Here is a 26615-nt window from a genome sequence, read left to right as displayed (position 1 = left end):
ACCCCCCAAATCAGTTAAACCAATAAAGAAAAAATGAGTCTCTAGTCTAGGTGAACTTTGAAGACAGTTTAGAATTCAGATATCTGTTTAGCAATGCTCTCTCCATTAGATAAATATATTGCCTCCTTCCAAATAATGGCTAATAAAACAGATGGGATAATGAGCATTATTATTATGGGTTCTAGGGAAAGTTGCTATCTGGTCTTTCTGTCAGTTTAAAACTTATTCTAAAAATTGCAATTTGTAGGGTCTTGTGTCACCAAAATGTAATATGGGGAATCTTCTCAGAATCTTTAGTAATTCATATTGTGCTCCTCTAAATTCGAAGTTAATGTAAGGAAGGGATTGGTTACAAGGAAGGAAGTTGCAGGAATTGGATAAAAGAAAGCATACTATTCATTCATACATTCAATAGTATTTACTGAGTACCTACTGTTCTGTGTGCTCAACGTGTAGCAACAAACCAATAGGCCCAAATCCCTCTTCTGTGGGACTTTGCTCCGTCCCTGTGGCTTCTCTGGCTTTTCAGTGCCCTGGAGTCTCCTTAAGCTTTCCTGCCACATTACTCTTCTCACAGGATGAAACATTCTTTCCTCTTCTCCTTGTCTGTTAATTCTTACTCATTCTTCGTACTTCAAATCAGCAGCCTTCCTGAATCCTCTCTTGGAATGCTTTATCTCTCTGTTATGGCAACTTTGTTATGTGTGTAGTTTCACATTTGTTTCTTATTTGATTGATACCTTTGTCCCTCACTTTGTTGTAAGCTTCAGAGAATAGAAACAATGTCTGTTTGGCCTCATAATTTTATCTCTGATGCATAATATAGTGCCTGGTTCATGGTGGTAACTCTGGAAATATTTAAAGAGTGGATAAAGGAAGAATTAATGAATGAATGAATCAAATGTATGTGTCAGAAGTATAACCTGTGGTCATAATTTAAAAGTCTCCCTACCTTGCTGACCACTACTTAATTAGAATTATCTTCTTCTGGGGACTTACCATGTAGGAAAAGTGTAGTCAAGAGTGAAACATGATAATGAACAAATTTATGTGTTTAACAAACATACTGGATGTGGGCTGGGACTGAGGATCGGTGATAAATAAGACATTGTTTTTGTCTTCAAGAAACTCATGATCCAGCTAGGAAGATAGTCATGCAAATAAATATATTTAGCTATTGTGCATGCACAATGGTGAGAAAAAGCCATAAAAAGAATATTTTACTCTATCTGGCTGTCTTCAACCTGAAAAACATTGGAGGGAGGAGGTGATCCAAAATAAATAGATGCTAAACTACATGATGATTATGGTTATTCATGAAATAAAATGATGTTATATGTGTTATTTAAATGGGCTGATAAAATTATTCTCTAGATTCTTTGGAAAAAAAGAGGCCACTTGTTCATTTCTTTAGCTATTGCTACTTTGGGCAGAATCATTATATGGAACAGGGCTCAAAATCCTTCCCACCCCCCAAGCAGTTTGCCTAATTTATTAAGTCAGCACAATCCAAAGCTCACAGCCACTAGGCGTTAAGTTTCTAGAGAAATTGGTAAGTGGAAGCACATTAGTCAGACAAAAATCATAACTACCATAGCCTAGTAAAGTTACCACCCAAAAAAATAATTGTCTTCCAGAGAGGAAAAACCACCCTTATCGGCCGAAACAAAATGGAAAGACAGAGCAGAAACAGTGATAATTGGAGGAGGCTGCATTGGTGTGAGTCTGGCTTATCACCTGGCCAAAGCAGGGATGAAGGATGTGGTCCTCCTGGAGAAATCAGAGCTCACTGCTGGATCTACCTGGCATGCAGTAAGGAAAACACCAGAAATTTCTATATGTAAACTTTGGTTACCATTCTGAATTGCACACTAGTGTGATTGATTTTCTTCCAATTCACAACTCCTCAGTGCAAGCTCTTTAGAGTAAGTTCCCTTTCAAAAGTGTGAGAAAGTGCAGTTTAGTTGGTACAATTCCATGGAATGGGTTGGTATTTATGGTGCCTTTATCTTGAGAGGTGTCTTCTGGATGCTTCCTGTGCAACTTGGGCAACTTAATTATCTTGAGAGATGTCTCCCATTTTCTCCCCATGTGATTTGGGCAAGTTAATTAAGTTTCTGTTTTCTACTTTGTAAAATGGGAGTAATAATAGAACCTCTCTAATAGGGTTGTGATGAAGAGTAAATGAGTTCATATGCATAAAGTCATTAAACTCATGGTAAGTGTTTAATAAATGTTAGCTTTTGTGTTGAAGGATATTGGCTGGTGATACTGACTGTGGGCCCAAAATCTTTGCCTCTGCTCTCCTCACTTGGGTTTTGTGATCTTTTTCTTAGTGATACTTTTCTTTTTATTTATATATGATTTAAATTTTGGGATGTGGGACAACAGTTTTTCTTCCTGGGCACATAAATTTGAGGACTGAGAACATATGACAAAGCACTTGCATTAAATTAAATAACCCATGCCCAAGTGAATCTCCCATATTTAATAGTATACATAATTGTCCCAATGCTGCACAATAATTGGGCTTGAATGGAAGGCTATTCAGGTAAATGAGGTGATCAAGCATTGCTTTCGTATTGCCAAACCCGTTGTTTCTGAAGTCAGCTAAAGAGGAGAGAGGAAGTTTTAAGATGCTGGTGTACTTTTGTTTTAGAAGAAGAGTTGGGCAGCATTAGCCAACACTCTTTATCCCATCATTAGCTTTCCTCCACTGAGACATTGAGAGAGAACCTCATTTTTTAGAGGCTATTCCACATGCAGAACCTGCTGAAGGTTTGGGAGGACAGTTGATCCTCCAGGTGGATTTGGGGGAGAGTGCTGTCCAGACATAAGCACTGAGGCGTCAGAGTCGCATTTTCACATCATCAGGCTTGCACACTGGTGGTCGGAGACTCCTGGAAAAATTGTGCCAAACCGGGCTCCTCTTCCCTCTTTCTTTCCCTCCAACCCTCATCCCTCAGTCTGGGAGGTAGGAGGCCCAGGCACCTGGTCCTCCCTGAGTGCTATTTCTGAATCTTCACAAGCACACTTGTCTCCTCCTTCACCAGTTCTCTCTCAACTTGGTTCTTCTGACGTGAGTGAAGGGCTAGGGAAGCTACCACACTCCTGGCTCTCCGGCTCATCTCCCCAGACTAGATTTCATCTGGGGGCTCCATGTTATCATTTAAAGGAAAAGGCTGCATTTTCTCCCATAGCTTCTCCTATAACTTAGCGTACATCCAGTTACTCACTCAATAAATATTTATGAAGAGCCCATATTGTTCCAAGTTGGCACCATTCAAGGAGATGAAGATGCAGCAGTGAACAAAACAAAGTCCCTACCATCAAGAATCTCAGATGCAGGTGGGGCAGATAGAAAACAAACATTTTATACAATGTTAGCTAGTGGTGAGTGCCATGAAGAAAGGTGAGGCAGGGTAAAGGGATGCAGAGGGATGGGGACCGTGAAGGAGTCCACAGTGAACAGGTGACCTGGGAGCAGAGACCCTGCCCAAGTGCGTGAGGGAGCCTGGGAGGCTCTCTAGGTGAAAGCATTCAAGCAGAGGGAGTAGCAAGAGTAAATGTTCTAAGTGGGGAGGGGGGCTCATGCCGGATTGTAAAGGAGGGCATGCATTTAAATATTTTGATGACTTATTTGCTCATTTATATGTGGATTTGATGTGGCATTCATTTAAAAATAGTTTACAAGATTCACTGTGACTTTATTTCTTAGACATTCATGAATAAAAAGTAACATACCTTTAATCTTAGTTCTTGAAAGGAAAGTGGGCAACGTTTTTAAGGTGATAGCTTCTTGCTAAAAGTTAACTATGCAGAATAATTTTCCCTCAAGGAAAGAGATTCCAAAGTGGAAAAGGCATTATCCTGCTTTGGGGACAAGGTATTATGCTATGGTTTTCAAAATGAGGATTCATGCAGTGTGAGTTCAAGATGGAATCAGGCTGCAGAAGTCAGATTATTTGGCTTTCTTGGAAGAAAGGAAAAGAAAAGGGAGTTGCTCTTAAAGCTGGTATTAGAACTTCTTGCAAGGCAAGGAGTTCTCCCTCTGAGTAGCTGCATGAAGAGATCCCATATATTAGGAATTTTTAACATAGAGAAATTGCTGGAGCCAGAACATGAGAATGTAGAAGGTCGGGGAATCAGCTAAAGGAGCAGACCACAAAAATAAAGGCATGGAAGTGTAAATTGTGCTCAATATTAAAGTAGCATAAGAGAGCAGGAATAAAGTGCTTGGGGAGAAAGGCACATTTTGCAAAGTGAATGTGCAAAATGGAGTCACAAATCCATCTTTAGTCTAAAGCTTTAAAAAAGAAATTATGCTTTAGTAAGATTTATAGGTAGCCCTCACATTTGATGGGGCTCTTGTGTCATGTCTGATTCCAAAGATGACTAAAGGGGAAGTTGATGCCCCAAAGGGGGAGCACCCTCATTCTCTCCATAGTCTTCAGTATATCACAACATATTGAGAATGTCATCATTGTGGTTAATTTTACAAAAGCAAGGCATTAAATAATGAAATTGTTGCAATACTTTGTAATGAAATGGAGGGGGATGACCTTGAGAGTCTCGTCTACACAGAGGTTTGTTGGTTATCTCATAGCGAGTAATTAAAAGAGTTGTCACACTTAAAGATAAAATGTTCTTTTAAAAGCATCCCAAATTTGCTGACCTTTCTAGTGTTGCAAATGGCTGTATATAGATAGATAGATAGATAAATAAATAGATAGATGGATAGATTCTGTCCCTGCAAAGTAAAGGTAGTGCTTACAAGAAGTGAGAAATAGCTGCTTTTAAAAAGTAGCCCTGTTGGAAAGAGAGTATTTTGAAAAGGGATGTTTGGAAATGTTGGTAACATTATGAGATTTTTCTGGCCCAAATGATGTATCACCTAGAAAAAGTTTCACGTATGCAAGAGATATATTTTTTAATCCATTAAAAAATTTTCCAAATGAAGAGTTTCAGTAGGATTTGAACCCATTTACTTAAAATACAAAAATGAAATACATTCTAATTAGTTTGTAACAACAACTGGTAGATAAGAAAAGATGAAACATTAATAGTCAAATTTCAACAGAAATCTTTGTATAGGTGTTGAGTGGGATTGAGGAAGTGGCATCACGCAAAAAGCCTCGCCAAGGGTGCACTTCTCCCATTATGATCTACAAATCACTGAGAGATACCTTCTTCAGCTGTGACAGCCATCAAAACGAGTTCCACAATAAAATAATCCTAGAATTAGGCCCTCAAATTGCTGCATTACTAAGTGTTAATCCAATATTTTTTAAATGATGCATATTAATCACATTGCTCTTGATAAAATGTTATTAGTAATATTAACATTCAAAAGCTTTTCTATACAATAAATATGATTATTTAATTCATTTAATGTTAATTTTGTGTTTTATGATCTCTATTAGTACAGTAATACATATTTATATGTAATGTATAAATAAAGAAATATGTGTTTTAGGGGGTATGTTCAATTTTTTTTAATTGTGTGTGAGTGCATGGATAAACGATTTGAAGCTACTGGGATATAGGATGGGTTGAAGTCAGTCACTGGACTTCTTGGGGGACTTAGAGGCTCCTGAAAGAGGGGAAGCTTTATTAAAGAGCTAAGGAGAGCACCACTAATTCTAGCATTCATTGACAATTTTCCAACTCCATCATTCCTTTCATATTTATTAATGATCATTCTACTATAAGGAAGAACTTTGCCATTTCCCCTACTTCCTTAGTTATTTGCTTATTTATATCAATAGGAATCATAAATTATTATTTTATTGCAAAGGTTACAATTCTTAATGATTTTTCATGTCTCTGTTTCATCTTCCCTCTTCTATCTTGCCTACCAAGAATAATAATTTTCTTTCTTCAAATCAATGGGAAGCTCCCTTCCTATTGAAGGCTTTTGTAACTCTTCCAGAATCTTTCCCTTCTCTTAGTTCCCATGGTTCTTATGTGTATACCATATGGTCTGACACTTAATCATATGCTCTTTATTTAATGGTTTCATGTATGAAAATTTTATGACCTTAATCAGACTATAAAATCCTGAGAGGTAGGAGCAATATTTTCCTCCTCTTCAGACTTCCCATTTAATATATCATTGTTAAAGTCACAAAAGAGAAAAACATCCCACCGTCCTTCCATCCAATTTCACAAGACTGGCACATAAATTAGCAAGATGGTACAGTCAAATAGTTTAAATAAAAGCACTGATTTGGTTGACCCCAAGTTTTAAACACAGATTAAACAGCAAAAACCAGTTGATTAAAAGAAAAATTAAACAAACATAATATATTTTTTATGCCTGACTATGAAAACTGAGCCCAGCACTTAGTTCTGACTTTCCTGGCTACAAGGAAACCAGTATACTATTTCAGTAAGGGAGACCATCTTTTCCTTGACTATGAATTTCTAAAAGAATTTGTTCCCTAAATGATGAACATTGGGCTGTATGTCTTGAATAACAGTTTAATTGAACCCATATGACTTTTTCAGAAGAAAAAGTATTAACTCATAAATCAGTGAAAACAGTTTTCTGGAGTACGGAAGAAGAGGATTGAAATAGTGTAGATATATAATGTAATTTTCTGGTGCTCTATCTTAACCCATGTATAAAGCCTAGAGGATCTTAAGGAATGGTTGATGAACAGAACATTAATCCAGTGCTCATAGATATCAATTCTCTCAAGTGATGGGAGATACATGGAAGAGAAAATTGGGATCACTAGCACATAGCTGAAAGCCAGGGATTCTCTATCATTAAACCAAAAAAATTCATATGCACACTAGATGAAAGGATGTAAAAGGAGATGGGGATGTTTGACTGTGAAAGTTGAAGAGCCTTTCTTGCAGTTCCATCTTACAGGAAGCCCAGCCCATCTCCACTCCCACATGGAGGTGCTCTGTGGGAGGATATAAAACCTGGGCCAGGTTTTGTCAAAAAATAGCTGCATGTAGGTCCAAATGCTTGAATAAGTGCTTGATGGACACCCCAGTGTTCTGGTCTGTAAAGGATGTAGTTATGAATTTTTGGGGGTGATTTTTAGTTCAGGAGAACCAAATACCCACCACTACCATAGAAGAACCTTATAAATACTTATAAACAGATCTTATTTAGAATATTTTGTGGTCTGATGAGCTCTCCAGGATAAATTTAGCAGCAAAATGAGGCCCCAGATACTTAATTTAGAGAACCTGCTTCATATAAATGCTTAAAATTCTTCACCTGGCTATTCTAGTCCATCTGCCACAGTTGATGAAATGAGTTTTGGCATAGCTAATGTTTAAATATTTTTCTGACAGTAATTAATCAGTCTTTATTCAACTAATAGTTGTGGGTTACCAAATATGTGCTGGACACTGTGTTAATCAAAAGGTTAAGCTTCAACAAAGGTGTGCTCACCAATTCACCAGACTGCAACTCCCAGGAATCTTTTAATTCTTGAATTATAGAATTTCAAGAAATGGAACAGGACGGCTGCTGGGAATGGTCAAAAAAATCTTTTGCTAGTCCATGGTCCTTTACTTAAAAGAACACACACATGGTTTATTGGTTTGTGCTCATGTTGTATGCCATCACCCCGTTTTCTTCTGATAGCATGTATTCCTAAGCCTTCCATCCATATTATTCCATTTCTGAATCTTCCAATCAACCCTCTCCCTAGTAGCTTTCAGGAACTCAGTATATTTTTGTTGGCTGGCTCTCATTTTACTTATATGGTATCAAATTTGTTCATGTAACTCAGTCATGAGTCTTATGCTTTGGTGTGTTCAAACTGGTAGTGATGTGTTCCAAACCAAAGTCTTGGCTGGTGTTTCTCAGCTGGTTGCCAGCAGTAAATTATTGCTTATCAGAAAAACTATCTAAATTTGAGAATGTTAATTTTTTCAGTATTCACCCCCTTCCCTTTCAAGGCAGGTTTAACAACTTACTTTCATCCTGGAATAAATTTGAAGAAAATACATTATGATAGCATCAAACTTTATGAAAAGCTGGAAGAAGAAACTGGACAGGTAAGTGTGTTTTTTTCTGAAGGATTTGTCTTACCATCAGGTATAACTGTGTGTAGTGGCGTCACTGGCATAGGAAATATTTAATGTGGTAGAGAAAGCAGCTAAGCGTATATTTAGTAAGAACCTCTCGAGTTTGTTTTAAAATCAGTTTAATTTATTGAAGTGTACTAGCCATGTAGTTAACTGTTCTGCTTGATTTTTTTAATTAAATTCAGTTTTATTGAGATATATTCACATACCACATTCATGGTATACAATCAACTGTTCACAGTACAATCATATGGATGGTTAAGCATCCATCACCCCAATCTATTTTTGAACATTTTCCTTGCACCAGAAAGAATCAGAATAAGAATAAAAATTAAAAGTAAAAAAGAACACCCAAATCACCCTGTTTTTCATTTAGTTTTTGTCCCCATTTTTCTACTCATCCATCCATAAACTGGATAAAGGGACTGCAATCCACAAGGTTTTCACAAGCACACTGTCACCCCTTGTATCTGCTTGATTTTTTAATGACAAAAAAATAAAGGGCAGCTTCCCCTAAAATCTTTAATCAGTTACAGTGTCTAGAAACTGAGAAATAAGAACCTTTTAGCAATTGGATTGCAAGGGATCCGACAACGGTGCATGCCAGATTGTCACACAGCTATGAAGCCCCTCACTTTTATTTTTATCCCCTCTCATATTTACTAGTACTCTCAAAATAAAGTGGCAAAGAATATCCATAGACTAAGACTGCAGTTACTTAAATTTTTCATGCCATTCCCCTTACTTAAAAGCGGTAAATGGCTCCCTGTAGCCTACAGGAAGAAGGCCAAAGGATTCACAGGACCTCCATCAGCCGACCCCTGTGTGCCTTTCCAACGAAATTTCCTCTTGCCACTCTCACTGTGCTCATTAGACTTCAGCCATTCCCATGTACTTAACATTTCCGGAGTCTGTTGGGTCTCTCAAATCTCTGTTTTTGGTTGGTTGGTTGTTTTGTTTTCTGTTTTTTTATGTTGTGTCCTCTGCCTGGAACATCATTCCCTCTGACCCCTGTCTTCAGCATTTACCTCCACCCTTCCCTGGGGGTTGCTCCCTTTCAGAAGCCTCTGGACCTTTCCCACATGCCAGTTGGGCCCAGCTGAGGCTGCATTGCTTGGCTCTAAGACGGTCTTATGCACACACCTCTTATAGCGCAATCTCTCTCGCTTTCTCTATTGTAATATTGCTTGACTGGTTGGTCCTCCCTATGAGGAACTTGGGGGTAAGGACTGAATTTTTAATCTCTGTAACCCAGGGCTGAGCTGAGTACTTGGCAAACTCAAGGCCCTTAATAAATGTCAAATGAATGTTTATTTCTATTCACACTTAATCTCGTCATGGCATCAGTTTGAGTCTTTATACTCCCTCCTCAAATCCTTTGTCTTTCTCTTTTTCACATAATTTTCTTTCACTCGGTGTACTAAGGCTCCTCCTGCGTTATTGTAATTATGCACTTAGCTGTCTGTCTTGTCCTGTGGACTCTGAACTCCATTTAGGCAGGGTCTTCACCTCTCTTGTCCACTCCTGCATCCCTGGGGCATAGCATTGTGCCAAGCACCGAGGAGGGCACTTAGTGAATAGTTCCTAAATGAACATCTTTATAAGGTGCCAATATTTTTATATAGTTATTTCTTTCACTGTATACTAATCTCTTTTCTTGTGCACCTGCATTTTCATCACGCCAGAGAAGAGAAAACCATGTTCGAGTGCCAAATGTTGGTTTACTTACGTGCTTTTATTGCCATTATTGTCACAGGTGGTGGGATTCCATCAGCCAGGTAGTATCAGAATTGCAACAACTCCTGTAAGGGTAGATGAATTTAAATATCAAATGACTCGGACTGGCTGGCATGCAACAGAACAGTATATTATTGAACCTGAAAAAATTCAAGAGATATTCCCTTTACTCAACATGAATAAGGTATTTATTTTAAGGCTATTTCATTGTTTGTTGTACTGAATTAACAATAGAGAAAGTCATTTTTAAAAGTTAATTAAAACTGGAAAGAGTTGGTGCACAAATTTTGAGTGGCAAAATCAGGTGAATAGATGCAGGAATTTGGGTAAATTAGAAGGTGGACTATTATGTACGCTAAATGACATATGAAAAGGTAATGCAAAATCTTATTTGTTTTCCACCTGTGACAACTGAGGAAACATTTTCAATACCTTTCTATTTCTGTGTAGCCTGCCTCTTCCCTTCCTGCACTCTCACCCCCTCGTCTAAGGGTTTACCATACACAAACCTTTGGTTTGAAAGATACAGACAGAAAGATAACCTGTTACAACAAATATGTATAGAGAGAAACTGTGTTAACATTTTCTTTAAACACCTCATTAAAAAGCACTATGCTCTTTTGCTACACAAATATCACCTAGCTCATAGCTGTAACTCCCTAGAGTCTATGCCAGGTATGGGTCCATACTTACACCATATTTAGCTGAGAGAATCCACTCCTCAAGAGATCTAGTGTTTTTTCCTGCTGGGTGATAATCAATTCTGAATAATAAAAACAATGACTAACATTTACTGAGAACATGTTTATGTACTGGACGCTATGTAAAGCCCTTTTACATGCATAAATTCATTTGATCTCCATAATAATATTATGAAGTATGTATTATGACTAATGAGAAAACTGAAGCTTAGACAGTTTACATAGTGGGCCCGAGCTTAGAAACAGATTTGACCTCAGGCTGTCTGACTCCACTGTACATATTGCCTAAGAGTACCAGGTTGAGGCTATTCAGGAAAACAGATGCTGGTAAATATGCCAGTAGTTCTGACCCCAAAAGGGTTGGTGTCATTGATCTGGTTTCATGTACTCCCTTGTCTGTTTTGTGGGGTAGTTTTGTATGATACTGTTGCAGTGAAGAATGGTGTTGCATTGCATTATTTGCTTTGAAATTCCACTTCCACTCCTAGACAGGATATGCTCACTTCTGTTTATATGTCAGTCCTGGAATGCTTTGCTGGACGTCCTTACCCTCAGGGATTTTTCTCAAGAGCATTAGGCAGTGGAAGTATGTGTGAAGGCTATTCTCTGGATCTGGGTCTGGGTGCCAAATAGAATAAATATGGGATCACTGCAATGAGGACATATCCATTATAAAACAGCAGTGTGATGTTAATTCCATTAAAAATCAAATGTCCATTATACTAGAATTTTAGCCAATAAAGAGGTTGAATTAGTAATAAAAAAACTTCCTGCAAAGAAGTGACTTCATTGATGAATTCTAATAAGCATTTGAAGTATTAATACTAATCCTTCAAAAACTCCCCCAAAACTAGAAGAGGAGTGAACACTTCCCAACTCATTCTGTGAGTCCAGTATTGCCTTGATATCAAAATCAGACAAAGGCATCACAAGAAAACTGTAGTTCAATATCCTTTATGAATATAGATGCAAATATCCTCAACAAAATACTATCAAACTGAATTCAACAATATTTTAAAAGGATTGTACAACATGACTAAATAGGATTCATTCCAGGAATGTGGGATTGGTTTAACATCTGAACATCCATCAATGTAATACACCAGTCAATAAAATAAAGGACAAAAACCACATGATCATTTTAATAGATGCAGAAAAAGCATTTGACAAAAGTTCCTTGCTAGTATTTGGTCCTCAGTAGATTTTTATTGAATGTATAAGATCTAATTATAATACTTCACAATGTTCATTCTATCTTTAAAGCAACTCATTACAACTTTCACTGTTCTTTGTATTCCCACAGTACCAGCCTAAAGCCCTAGCACATAGTAGATATTCAAGAACTAGTTGCTGAATGATTGAATCAAGTGTACATTTTCCTGATTGCAGTTATATCATTTAATGTGAATTTATAGTATTAAACAATTAAATATAAAGTATAATTGCCATAGCAGTTAGGATTAGATTTGGCTGAAGGCATTAGAAATCAAAGTAGTAATGCTAAACAAGATGGAAGTTTATATCTCTTTCATTCTGATAGTCTAGGACTTTAAAGATGGCTCTTTTCCATGAAGACTTTAGGAATCCAGTTGCATTCTAGGTCTTTGCTCTGTCTCTCCTAGAGTGTGACCCTTGTATTCTTATTCCAAGATAACAGCTAGAGCTCCAGCCATCATATCTACATCAGCAGGATGGGGGGTGGGGGGAGATAAAGAAGAAGGGACAAAGAGCATATGCTAGTGGTCTTTTTAAAGTGGTTTCCAGAAGCTGCCACATGACACTTTCATTTATAGCTCCTTGACAAGAACTTAATAATAGTTCTTATTACCACATGGAATTTATAGCTGCCAGGAAGGCTGGAAACTGTACTCTGTTTTCAGTGGCCATGTGTCTAAATAAACATTCCGCTATGGGCGGAAGAAAGAATGGATGCTGGAGACATCTGCAACCCTCTGTCTATATAACTCTCAGTGTGAGCCCTGCCTAGGTCTGAGTTTAGAATTGCAGACTGGTCAATCTGATGCCAAGTGATGGATTATACTTCTCAAGTCTAGTTTTATTAAACATTTGCTGATGGCATATATTTACGTTGAGGAATAAGTATATATTGTTTTGAATATTTACTATTTTGTGATCCATGTAGGTTTTAGCTGGACTGTATAATCCTGGAGATGGTCACATTGATCCTTATTCTCTAACTATGGCCCTGGCTGCTGGGGCTAGGAAATACGGTGCCCTTTTAAAATATCCTGCACCAGTGACTTCTCTGAAACCCAGGTCAGATGGAACATGGGACATTGAAACACCACAGGGATCAATGAGAGCAAACAGAATTGTGAATGCGGCAGGTAAGCGTCATATCTTTAAAATAATTTTTTGAAGTGACAAAGAAATGATATTTATCCATAAAGTAATGTTTTCTACAACAAACTTCATTATGAAACACTGTGATGCTCCCAAGTTAAATATATTGTCTGTCTGTTTCTAAGCTACAAAGCCCTCCCTCCATTACTTTACTCTTGGTGTGAGATACTACTCTGTTTGGTTATTCAGACCTAGGTAGTTCCAGCCCCCATTTCCTTTTGCTCCAGATTGTGTTCTGGGAATTAGGCTTAATTTTCCTTCCTATGTTCACTCTTTCTTTATACTAATAACCAAATTCTAGTGTTCAAGTTCATGAACATCCCCTTTGTTCTCAGTTTGCTTTTTAGCACAAACTTGGAATGTTGTGTTCTCTCACTCTCATCCATTTCTGATTACCTTTGACTGGAGACTAAAAACTTAGCCTTTTTCTTTTCATTATTAAACATATTTAACATATATTAAACATTATTAAACATATTTCATTATCTTTTCCTTACATTGCTCTGTAACAGCTTAGACTCAAAGCATACTAAATCCTAAAGAGATATGAAGTAATCTTAACAACCCACTCATTTCCATTTGAGGAGGACAGCATCTGGAAGGGCCATGTAACTTGACTAGTTATGTCAGAGCCAGGACTTGAAGTTGGGTCTTTTGATTCTTGAGTTAATTTGCTTTTTAGCAGACCAGTTGTATGTGAAGTCATTTTCAACCATCACACTTACAAAAAGTAAATTCTAGTGAAAACGGTTGTGCAGTCTAAACTTGGCTAATAATTTATATTTTCCTATAGTTTGTAGTGGTTCATTTAAAACTTAAGCATGAGGCAGTACCTGATTTTCTTGTGGTCTGCTCTTACATCATTGCTTAAATCATAAAATGAAAACAATTTTTATTATTTATGAGATCAAATTATATGCCATGAGGACATGCCAGAAACACATATCCCCTGTGATTCTTTCCACTGAATTGTAACTTCTGAGTGATGTTATTTTGTTAACAAAAACATTTTAATGGTCCTAGAAAAATTGTCATGTCTTCAGTATTTAAGGATCTAAATTAGCATTTCTGAATCTTTCTAACCCATGCTCCCCTTTGAAAAAAAAATCTCATACCTTCTTTAATATTTGAAATTCAAAATAATGTAAATGGGCTTTGCCTTAAAAAATTAAAGCTATGGCATGAGCATTGCTATTTTTAAAGTTCACTTATGTCCCCACTACCCTTTCTAATACTCTCCTCCCCACTTGAGTTCTTGATACTCATAGAGTGAGTCTTCTAATTTCTATTAGAAGATCTAAGACAATGAAATCGTTTATACTTTTTTTTTGAGGATCAAACATTCTCTGCAATCTTGCAACTTTCTTCATGGTTTCATGAAATCAGCCCTTATAAAAATATTTGGCTGTTTTCATAGTGATAGCAAATACTAAACAGACTCTGACTCATATGCTGCACCTGTGGCAGGCATTGCTAATTGATCACAGCACTCATTTCAGAGGGGCTGGGACAAATCCCCACCATTATTCTCAACATAGTGCTTTAGGCCACCACACATTCCCAACTGATGTTTTGAGAAATAATGTGCAAGACTTAATTTAACACATTTATCCCTGTTTTGCTAAAATGGATCATCTTTTGTTTACATAATTGAAATAACATTTTCTAAACCAAAAACTGTGGGAAATAAGAAATATCTGAAGAAAAAGATAGAATAACTTCCAAAGAGATCTGACTTAAACCCACGCAGTATTCTATACAGCTGTGTGTGTTCATGTGTGTTTGAGGGATGGGGAGAGGTAGGGGAAGAAGGGTCCTGGGAATTCAAATCCCTGGAATTAACTGGAATGGAATGGTAATGCTTCTCGCCTCTCTTTGTTCCTGATGCCCTTTATCCAGCCACATACACTTCCTTTCCTGTCCTCTGTTCCTAGTAAACTTCACACAACTCCTTGTTGAAAGTTGTGTAAAGAATTATCCTGTCTCAATTGTCAGTTCTTGTTCTCATTGAAATCAGATCCCTGGCCCATAATTTTCTTTCTTTCTCCTTTCACTTACATTCTACTGGGCAAAATTTACTGGAGAAAATCTGACTACATATTAGTAGTCCACAGGAGGTATGTGTATGTTTATTTGCAAATCTGTTTTTTTTAATTTAATTTTATTGCGATTGTTCCCATACCATACAATCATCCAAAGATCCAAAGTGCACAATCAATTACCCGTGATACCATCATACAGCTGTGCATCCATCACCACAATTAATTTCTTTTTCAATTCTTACAACATTTTCATTACTCCAGAAAAGAAATAAAGACAAAAAAGAAAACTCAAATCCTCCCATACCCCTAACCACTCCCCCTCCATTATTGACTCATAGTATTGGTATAGTACGTTTGTTACTGTTGATGAAAAAATGTTAAAATACTACTAACTATAGTACATAGTTTGCAATAGGTATATTTTCCCTATATACTCCTCTATTATTGACTTCTAATTATAGTGTCATACATTTGTTCTAGTTCATGAAAGAGATTTCTAATATTTGTACAGTTATTCATAGATGTTGTCCACCACAAGATTCACTGTTTTATACATTCCCATATTTAAACCTCCAGCTTTCCTTCTGGTAACATATGTGACTCTAAGCTTCTCCTTTCCACCACATTCACACACCATTCAGCACTGTCAGTTATTATCACAATAACATACTACTGTCACCTCTGTCCACTTCCAAACATTTAAGTTCACTCTAATTAAACATGCTGCTCATAATAAGCAACCACTCCCCATTCTTTAGCCTTATTCTACTTCCTGGTAACTTATATTTCATATCTATGAGTTTATATGTTATAATTAGTTCGTATCAGTGAGACCATACAATATTTGTCCTTATGCATCTGACTTATTTCACTCAATATAGTGCCCTCAAGGTTTCATCATCAACCTTTTTTTTTTTTAAGATGGTTTTGTTTACCCACCATTCATTCTGTCCTAAGTGAACAACTGATGGTTCCCTGTATAACCACATATTTATGCATTCACCACCATCACCACTATATATATAAGGACATCTCCATTTCTTCCACAAAGAAGGAGGAAGAGTCAAAGAAGGTAGAGAGACAAAAGAAAAAAAAAAAAGAAAGAAAAAAAATGACAGCTAAAAAGACCTTAACAACCTTATTTAAAAGATAGACACTCCCCAAAGGGTTGGTTTCAGGAATTGGGAGTAAAAGTTTGGATATATCCCCTTCTGGAATTGAAGTGAACAAGATCAATTTTATGAATGAAAGCAGCCATCTGCAGAAGGCATCATGCTAACAAGGTTTGAGAATGTGGGGCTGATGGGATGTTTCCTGGGGAGACCAGGACATCTCACAGATTCAGGTGAGGCCCCTAAGACAGCTCTGAGATCTAATTAATCACCAGGCTACAAACTCAGAAATATAACCAAAATGTAAAAGATCTAAAGACCTCTATTATCTACTCAATTATACCACAGCTTGCAGAATGTTCTCTAAGTGCAGTCATTTATCAGAAGGCTGCTGGAACTTCAGGATATCCGTGAAAAGCACAGTCTATAAATAAAAATGTGTCAGTTGGGTGGTGTGTCTCCAGGATTGTCCAACAGAGTGGGGCTTTCTGACCCAGGGACACACTTATGTGGCCTGAGCAAGTTACTGTTTGTGAAGTGGGGTAATAGTGCCCATCCGGAGTTGTTATGAGTAGTAAGTGAGCTCCTCATGTAAGGTATAAAAAACAGGGTTTACCACATAGCAAGCTTTCAAGAAATATTAGGTATAATAATGATAACAGTACTTGTGATTATTATAATTTTTCCTTGATATGTCTATGCCTCAATCTGGGAGACTAGCATCAGGCTACCATAACTTTTTGGTATCAGCCTTAAGATTACCCAACTCCTTTTTATTTCTCTATAGTCTCACAGCAGCCATTGTGCTAGTAAATTGACTTCCCAAAGAGCTTGGTTCTTAAGCTAGTAGGCATAAGAATCACCTAGGGAAGTTCTGCAGGCTTCAAAGAGATTTAATCTAAGTGGTCTGAATGGGGGTTCAGAATGTGTTTTATAGACAAGTACACCAGGTGAGTCTGTGAGAAACACCTTCTTTGAGAAACACCATTATGCAAGTGTTTCCTTCAGAAAAGGGAATTTAGTAACCCTATTCTTGAGCAAGGAAAACTGAGGAACAGTTTCTGGGTGCTCCTGACCTCCTCATGCACAGTAGCCTAACTTGACTCTAGTACCCGAAGCTTTTCAAAATCTCCTTTGTTCTCCCTTCATTTTACCCTTAGGTGCATCTCAGGGGAATGGGTGCTATTTATTATGATGCAGGCTTTTTCTTCGCATGGTGATGAATGTTTCTCTTGATCTCATTTCCAATTAACTTATCAAGCCCGAGATGAGTTCATTAAACTTACTTAAGAGTTTTCCTAATTTGGTAAATCAGAAATGTGACTGGTTCATGCTAGCATAAAGCCTAGGGTCCAGCTAAAAAGGAATTGCTTAATTTTGCCTGATGCTCTGTGTCAAAGAATGAAACCATTGTTGTCACTGTAAAAACCATCTAATAGAAGTAAACTTGTCAGTGAACCTTCACCCATTATTTTAACGCATTTCTATTTATCACTGCAGATTTTTTTTTAAAAATGGAAGCCAGTGATCATTTTTATTGACTCCTTATCTCCTCAGTTGCTTTTCAGTTGATACTGGTAGACTTTACTGTGATTCCTCCACACTTCCCTCTCTTCCTTTTGATGTTGGTGTGTGGGTTACCTGGCAGGGGTTGAATTAATCCTGGTAAGACTTAGGTCAACGTGATTGGCATATAAAGGAACAGAATGCCAAAAAATACAATGCCATAGGGTAAAAAGTATAGAACTTGCTATGGGATTTGAAGTAATATAGTTATAAGATATGTATGCCTACATTTCCACTTTATTTTAATGATGGAGTACATTAATAAGCAAGAAATTGGGTTCAGAAATTCATAAATATGCTTGAATGGGGTAGAATTTATTTTCTTCAATTTATGTTTTTAATTGAAATAAACATATTGAGGATACTACTGTAGTCTGAATTGCTAGGCTAAATATTTTAGTTTTTTATAATTTATAAACTGCTTAGTGTATATAACTAGGATATATGGTTTTACTATATTTTCCTCCAAGGTCTGACATTGGTAACTCACATCTTCCTGCTGAAAAGAATAAATTAAGTCTCTAAATTATTAAAACAGCAGCAAATAACTCTGATGCCCATAGGTCAGATTTTTGTTCCAGATGGACTCCTATTACTGGTGTTAATTTACAAGTGTGACTAACTTAGCCATTGGGCCAAAATGAAATAACAGAACACATTGGGGAATGTTTTGGTGGTTAAATGGAAATAAACTTTGGTATATAAGAGTGCCTAATCTAGGTTTCCAGATTGACTCATGATTGATGATTCTGTGTCTAGCCCCGAACTTCATAATGACAGAGACTTCAGAACCCCTTATTAGACACAGAAAAAAAAAGCAGGAAATAATAGTTAAAAATTTAGAGAGTACAAGCTCTAAAGAAAGAACTTAAGTAAGATTAGTTAATCATTTGAATGATTACTCAGAATAATTAAGAAACAAACAAGCAAATAGAATACCCCTCCCCAAAATTGATGGGTCAGGTGACCCCACATCCCTGCCAGGTAATAATCACTTTTATCATTTTAGATTCTAAAATAACTTTATACAAGTGAGGGTGTCCTGAATTTTTAAAATAATTTTTCCGCAGTATGAAAACCAATAATGTGATGATTCCAGAATCTCCCAGGGTGACCTTGGGCACATCTCTTGCCCTCTCTGACTTGAGCTCTCATATCTGTTTACAGAAGGGTTGGCTTGGGAGAGAATCAAGGCTCCTTTCAGCCACAAATTATCCGGTTTTATCTTTTGCAAATGAAAAAATAATACGCATGTCCACCAATAAGACAGTCTCCATGCAAACTGTGGATTGAGAAAAACATTAGCTTTGGGGGCTCTCCACCCACTTACAAGTCGTTTCTCCTCCTTGCTATGACTTCTCTTCTTTCCCTGCTCTGACTCCTGGTGCCTTCCTGCTCATTGCAAGAAAGGATCTTACAAACTTATTCAAACTAAACCTTTAAAATAACAGATAAGACTTAATGTGCTCTCTCTCCCAAAGTGTATGGATTTTCAGATTTTAAGTTAACAGAACAAACCTGTATTTGTGGGTTTTAGGGATCAACAAATTGGGGAGCATAGGGTTTGGGAGATAGAGGGGCTGATATTTATTATATGCTATTATTGTGTACTTTTATTATATAGTGTATTGATCACATCAACACAGGGGTCACTTCCTTTACCTGACAATCCCTGTCCACAAGTGGGGTGAGTCCATTACCATCTTTCTTATGAACATTTGTACATTTTATGTATTTGGGTTTATTTTTTCCCTTCAAATAAATTTTTTTTCTTCCTTCATGCCCACTTGCTTATGGACAAATTTTTTTCAGGAATGGAAGTCCCTTAGAATACAGACATCTTAAAACTTCTGGGATAACGTAAAACATTGTCTTGTTTCCCCCACCCCCATTTTTCCTTGACAAAAATTTTATTATTATGACATTCTTTAGTCTCTGCCACGAGTTCTTAAGTCTTCCAAATGTTTTATTTTAATTTAAATTGCCATATAAGTGTCAGATGTGGTATGTGTTTATATATGTGGTGATATTTTAAAATAATTTTTTATTTAAGGATTTTGGGCTCGTGAAGTAGGTAAAATGATTGGTCTAGAGCATCCTCTCATCCCGGTTCAACATCAGTACGTTGTCACGTCGACGATACCGGAAGTGAAGGCGTTGAAACGAGAACTCCCTGTACTCCGTGACCTGGAAGGATCTTACTACCTCCGACAGGAAGGGGACGGGCTCTTGTTTGGGCCATATGAAAGTCAGGAGAAAATGAGAGTTCAGGATTCCTGGGTCACCGGTGGAGTTCCTCCAGGTGGGTTCAGCAGGTCAGACGTGTATGGTTTCTCCTCTACTACTGGCCGGGCTCTAGAATAAAATGACACCGTAATGGCAGGTTGTCAGACACCTGGGACCTTGGAGGTGAGGGTTGGAGGTCAGCTCTTTTCTCATACTCCTTGAACAGTCAAAACAGAGAGTGAGGTCTCTAAGAGAAAAGGAAAGATGTAATTGGTAGTAGAGAAGCTGAGAAACATTACAGCTGCTTTGAAAGGCTCCAGGTGTATTTTTTACCTGTTCCCACCAACCTCCTGCCGCCTCCTTTTTCCTCATTCCACCACCTGGTCTGGTCCCAAGATTTGGATATAGCTGCTATTGTGCTTTGACAGTTGGAAATACAACAGGAAATCCAGGCCACTACGAATGAAAGCCCAGAGGTCATAACAGATCAGGGTGGGTTGGAGCAGGGTATATACTACATAAATGACTATGAAAAAGTCTCAGGCCTCTATTCCAAAGTAGAAGGTACTACAGTTTTCCTTGCAAGTTCTGTAAGGGAGATGAGCATGTTTTTGCTTTTAAGTTTTGTGAAACATTTCTGCAGAGCCAGATTAGGGATTGGGCCACCTAGGGAGGCTTAATCTGTAGTTAATCTGTAAAGGGAGATAAAATATTATAGGGGCACTGAAATATTATGGGGACTGTAAAGAGATGGAGAAAACTGTACTTTCTAGAATTATACTTTGACAAACTGTTTGGGGTAGGGATGAATCCCTCCCTCCTGCTCCTCAAGGAACAGCTATACCCAAGTGATAGCAAATGATCTCTAAACTGCCTTCCATGGAGGGTGGACTGGCTGGCTGCTGGACTTGGATTTTACTGGCTGGGCTCTACATTTCTGGGCCTGAGTGAAGCAGCTTCTGATCATGGAAGAAGAACCTGCCACTCTGCTCTTCCCCCATACTGGATCAGCCTCTCCTTCAAATAACTGTTGAACAAATATTTAAAGAATACCAGTTGGAAGGAGAGTCAGAGTGTTAGCTGTCCCTGGGTGCCCACATGTCCTGTTCAGGTCCTGGTGGTCTGCAGACCTCCACTGCCACACACTCAACAAGGGGTCCTCAGGAGGAGGGTGAAGTTGGCTGGCTGCTGTGTGGGAGAATCACCAGTATAGGTGGAGACGTTTTTCAAGAAGCTCATCTGTGGCCTGTCTCTAACCACAGTGCTTTGTAAGACTGAGAAGGTGGTTGTACTCCAAGACCTTGCCTCTTTTCGTAATTCTCTAGCCCTGGGATACATTATCTGGGTGGATGTAGGAGCATGCTAGAGGAAGGAGGCCACCATGCTATTTCTTCCCTGATGAAAAGCAGTTGTAAAAGGGGTCTAGAGTGGAAACAATCCAAGTGCCCATCAAGAGATGAATGGATAAACAAAATGTGTGATGTATGCAATAGACTACTATTCAGCCATGTAAAGAATGATGTTTTTTTATCTTCATTTTATTGAGATATATTCACATACCATGCAGTCATACAAAACAAATCGTACATTTGATTGTTCACAATACCATTACATAGTTGTACATTCATCACCTAAATCAATCTCTGACACCTTCATTAGCACACACACAAAAATAATAAGAATAATAATTAAAGTGAAAAAGAGCAATTGAAGTAAAAAAGAACACTGGGTACCTTTGTATGTTTGTTTGTTTGTTTCCTTCCCCTATTTTTCTTTTTCTTTTTTTTTTATCATCATTTTATTGAGATATATTCACATACCACGCAGTCATACAAAACAAATCGTACTTTCGATTGTTTACAGTACCATTATATAGTTGTACATTCATCACCTAAATCAATCCCTGACACCTTCATTAGCACACACACAAAAATAACAAGAATAATAATTAGAGTGAAAAAGAGCAATTGAAGTAAAAAAGAACACTGGGTACCTTTGTCTGTTTGTTTCCTTCCCCTATTTTTCTACACATCCATCCACAAACTAGACAAAGTGGAGTGTGGTCCTTATGGTTTTCCCAATCCCATTGTCACCCCTCATGAGCTACATTTTTATACAACTGTCTTCGAGATTCATGGGTCCTGGGTTGTAGTTTGATAGTTTCAGGTATCCACCACCAGCTACCCCAATTCTTTAGAACCTAAAAAGGGTTGTCTAAAGTGTGCGTAAAGAGTGCCCACCAGAGTGACCTCTCGGCTCGTTTTGGAATCTCTCTGCCACTGAAGCTTATTTCATTTCCTTTCACATCCCCCTTTTGGTCAAGAAGATGTTCTCTGTCCCACGATGCCGGGTCTACATTCCTCCCTGGGAGTCATATTCCACGTTGCCAGGGAGATTCACTCCCCTGGGTGTCTGATCCCACGTAGGGGGGAGGGCAGTGATTTCACCTTTCAAGTTGGCTTAGCTAGAGAGAGAGGGCCACATCTGAGCAACAAAGAGGCATTCGGGAGGAGGCTCTTAGGCACAATTATAGGGAGGCCTAGCCTCTCCTTTGCAGCAACCGTCTTCCCAAGGGTAAAACCTACGGTAGAGGGCTCAACCCATCAAACCACCAATTCCCTGTGTCTGTGGTCATGTTAGCAACCATTGAGGTGGGGTAGGCCAATACCCCTGCATTCTCCACAGGCTCCTCAAGGGGGCACTACATATTTTTTTCCTTGTTTTTTCCTTTTTTTTTTTTTAACTTTTTTTTCCTTTTTAAATCAACTGTATGGAAAAAAAAAGTTAAAAAAAAAAAGAAAAACATACAATAAAAGAACATTTCAAAGAGACCGTAACAAGGGAGTAAGAAAAAGACAACTAACCTAAGATAACTGCTTTACTTCCAACCTGTTCCTACTTTACCCCAAGAAAGTTACATAATATAGCAACATTTCTGTGAACTTGCTCCTACTATATCCATCAGAAATTAACAGACCATAGTCATTCCTGGGCATCCCCAGAACGTTAAATAGCATATCTGTTCTTCCTGGATTATTGTTCCCCCTTCCTTAATTGCTCTCTATTGCTAGTTCCCCTACATTCGACATTATAAACCATTCGTTTTACATTTTTCAAAGTTCACATTAGTGGTAGCATATAATATTTCTCTTTCTGTGCCTGGCTTATTTCGCTCAGCATTATGTCTTCAAGGTTCATCCATGTTGTCATATGTTTCACGAGGTCGTTCCTTCTTACTGCTGTGTAGTATTCCATTGTGTGTATATACCACATTTTATTTATCCACTCATCTGTTGAAGGACATTTGGGTTGTTTACATCTCTTGGCAATTGTGAATAATGCTGCTATGAACATTGGCGTGCAGATATCTGTTCGTGTCACTGCTTTCCGATCTTCCGGGTATATACCGAGAAGTGCAATCGCTGGATCGAATGGTAACTCTATATCTAGTTTTCTAAGGAACTGCCAGACTGACTTCCAGAATGGCTGAACCATTATACAGTCCCACCAACAATGAATAAGAGTTCCAATTTCTCCACATCCCCTCCAGCATTTGTAGTTTCCTGTTTGTTTAATGGCAGCCACTCTAATAGGTGTTAGATGGTATCTCATTGTGGTCTTAATTTGCATCTCTCTAATAGCTAGTGAAGCTGAACATTTTTTCATGTGTTTCTTGGCCATTTGTATTTCCTCTTCAGAGAACTGTCTTTTCATGTCTTTTGCCCATTTTATAATTGGGCTGTCTGTACTATTGTCACTGAGTTGTAGGATTTCTTTATATATGCAAGATATCAGTCTTTTGTCAGATACATGGTTTCCAAAAATTTTTTCCCATTGAGTTGGCTGCCTCTTTACCTTTTTGAGAAATTCCTTTGAGGTGCAAAAACTTCTAAGCTTGAGGAGTTCCCATTTATCTATTTTTTCTTTTGTTGCTTGTGCTTTGGATGTAAAGTCTAGGAAGTGGCTGCCTAATACAAGGTCTTGAAGATGTTTTCCTACATTATCTTCTAGGAGTTTTATGGTACTTTCTTTTATATTGAGATCTTTCATCCATTTTGAGTTAATTTTTGTGTAGGGGGTGAGGTAGGGGTCCTCTTTCATTCTTTTGGATATGGATATCCAACTGTCCCAGCCCCATTTGTTGAATAGACCATTATGACTCAGTTCAGTGACTTTGGGGGCCTTATCAAAGATCAGTCGGCCATAGATCTGAGGGTCTATCTCTGAATTCTCAATTCGATTCCATTGATCTATATGTCTATCTTTGTGCCAGTACCATGCTGTTTTGGCAACTGTGACTTTATAATAAGCTTCAAAGTCAGGGAGTGTAAGTCCTCCCACTTCGTTTTTCTTTTTTAGAGTGTCTTTAGCAATTCGAGGCATCTTCCCTTTCCAAATAAATTTGATAACTAGCTTTTCCAAGTCTGCAAAGTAGGTTGTTGGAATTTTGATTGGGATTGCATTGAATCTGTAGATGAGTTTGGGTAGAATTGACATCTTAATGACATTTAGCCTTCCTATCCATGAACATGGAATATTTTTCCATCTTTTAAGGTCCCCTTCTATTTCTTTTAGTAGAGTTACGTAGTTTTCTTTGTATAGGTCTTTTACATCTTTGGTTAAGTTTATTCCTAGGTACTTGACTTTTTTAGTTGCTATTGAAAATGGTATCTTTTTCTTGAGTGTCTCTTCAGTTTGTTCATTTCTAGCATATAGAAACATTACTGACTTATGTGCATTAATTTTGTATCCCGCTACTTTGCTAAATTTGTTTATTAGCTCTAGTAGCTGTATCGCCGATTTCTCAGGGTTTTCTAGATATAAGATCATATCATCTGCAAACAATGACAGTTTTACTTCTTCGTTTCCAATTTGGATGCCTTTTATTTCTTTGTCTTGCCGGATTGCCCTGGCTAGCACTTCCAGCACAATGTTGAATAACAGTGGTGACAGCGGGCATCCTTGTCTTGTTCCTGATCTTAGAGGGAAGGCTTTTAGTCTCTCACCATTGACTACTATGCTGGCTGTGGGTTTTTCATATATGCTCTTTATCATGTTGAGGAAGTTTCCTTCAATTCCTACCTTTTGAAGTGTTTTTATCAAAAACGGATGTTGGATTTTGTCAAATGCTTTTTCAGCATCTATTGAGATGATCATTTGATTTTTCTCTTTTGAATTTTTAATGTGTTGTAATACATTGATTGATTTTCTTATGTTGAACCATCCTTGCGTGCCTGGAATGAACCCCACTTGGTCATGGTGTATGATTTTTTTAATATGTCTTTGGATTCGATTTGCAAGTATTTTGTTGAGGATTTTTGCATCTATATTCATTAGGGAGATTGGCCGGTAGTTTTCCTTTTTTGTAGCATCTTTGCCTGGTTTTGGTATTAGATTGATGTTAGCTTCATAAAATGAGTTAGGTAGTGTTCCATTTTCTTCAATGTTGTGAAAGAGTTTGAGTAAGATTGGTGTCAGTTCTTTCTGGAAAGTTTGGTAGAATTCCCCTGTGAAGCCATCTGCCCTGGGCATTTATTTGTTGGAAGATTTTTGATGACTGATTGGATCTCTTTGCTTGTGATGGGTTGATTGAGGTGTTCTATTTCTTCTCTGGTCAGTCTAGGTTGTTCATGTTTCCAGGAAATTGTCCATTTCCTCTACATTATCCAGTTTGTTTCCATACAGTTGTTCATAGTATCCTCTTATAATTTTTTTAATTTCTTCAGGATCTGCAGTTATGTCACCTTTTTCATTCATTATTTTGTTTATATGGGTCTTCTCTCTTTTTGATTTTGTCAGTCTAGCTAGGGGCTTGTCAATCTTGTTGATCTTCTCAAAGAACCAACTTTTGGTGATAGTTATCCTCTCTGTTGTTTTTGTTCTCTGTGTCATTTATTTCTGCTTTAATCCTTGTTATTTCTTTTCTTCTACTTGGTTTAGGATTGGTTTGCTGTTCATTTTCTAGCTTCTTCAGTTGATCCATTAGTTCTTTGATTTTGGCTCTTTCTTCCTTTTTAATATATGCGTTTAGTGCTATAAATTTCCCCCTCAGCACTGCTTTTGCTGCATCCCATAGGTTTTGGTATGTTGTATTCTCATTTTCATTTGTCTCTACATATTTAGCAATTTAACCCACTGATTGTTTAGGAGTGTGTTGTTTAACCTCCAGGTATTTGTGAATTTTCTAAGTCTCTGATGGTTATTGACTTCTAATTGTATTCCATTGTGGTCAGAGAATGTGCTTTGAATAATTTCAATCTTTTTAAATTTATTGAGGCTTGTTTTATGTCCCAGCATATGATCTATTCTGGAGAAAGTTCCGTGAGCACTAGAAAAGTATGTGTATCCTGGTGATTTGGGATGTAATGTTCTGTATATGTCTGTTAAATCTAATTCATTTATCAGATTGTTTAGGTTTTCAGTTTCCTTATTGGTCCTCTGTCTGGTTGATCTATCTATAGGAGAGAGTGATGTGTTGAAGTCTCCCACAATTATTGTGGAAACATCAATTGCTTCCTTTAGTTTTGCCAGTGTTTCTCTCATGTATTTTGTGGCAGCTTGATTGGGTGCATAGACATTTACGATTGTTATTTCTTCTTGTTGAATTGCCCCTTTTATTAGTATGTAGTGGCCTTCTTTGTCTCTCAAAAAATCCCTGCATTTAAAGTCTATTTTATCTGAGATTAATATTGCTACACCTGGTTTCTTTTGGCTGTAGCTTGCATGAAATATTTTTTTCCATCCTTTCACTTTCAATTTCTTTGTGTCCTTGTGTCTAAGATGAGTCTCTTGTATGCAACATATTGATA

At 37.6% G+C, this 26615-nt stretch overlaps 1 protein-coding gene across 1 annotated transcript in view; it reads left to right on the top strand.

Moving 5' to 3' along the window:
- DMGDH (dimethylglycine dehydrogenase) overlaps positions 1–26615 on the top strand; it is a 107924-nt gene that overhangs the window by 3829 nt on the left and 77480 nt on the right. Inside the window, 5 exon segments of the mRNA XM_037801414.1 lie at positions 1638–1812; positions 7930–8028; positions 9815–9979; positions 12640–12844; positions 19634–19882. Of these exon segments, the coding sequence (XP_037657342.1) occupies positions 1638–1812; positions 7930–8028; positions 9815–9979; positions 12640–12844; positions 19634–19882 (893 nt within the window).

The sequence above is a fragment of the Choloepus didactylus genome, chromosome 13, assembly GCF_015220235.1.
Source record: "Choloepus didactylus isolate mChoDid1 chromosome 13, mChoDid1.pri, whole genome shotgun sequence".
NCBI lineage: Eukaryota > Metazoa > Chordata > Mammalia > Pilosa > Megalonychidae > Choloepus > Choloepus didactylus.
Note: the sequence above shows the minus strand (reverse complement) of the source record. Positions and strands in the feature narration are given on the sequence as shown.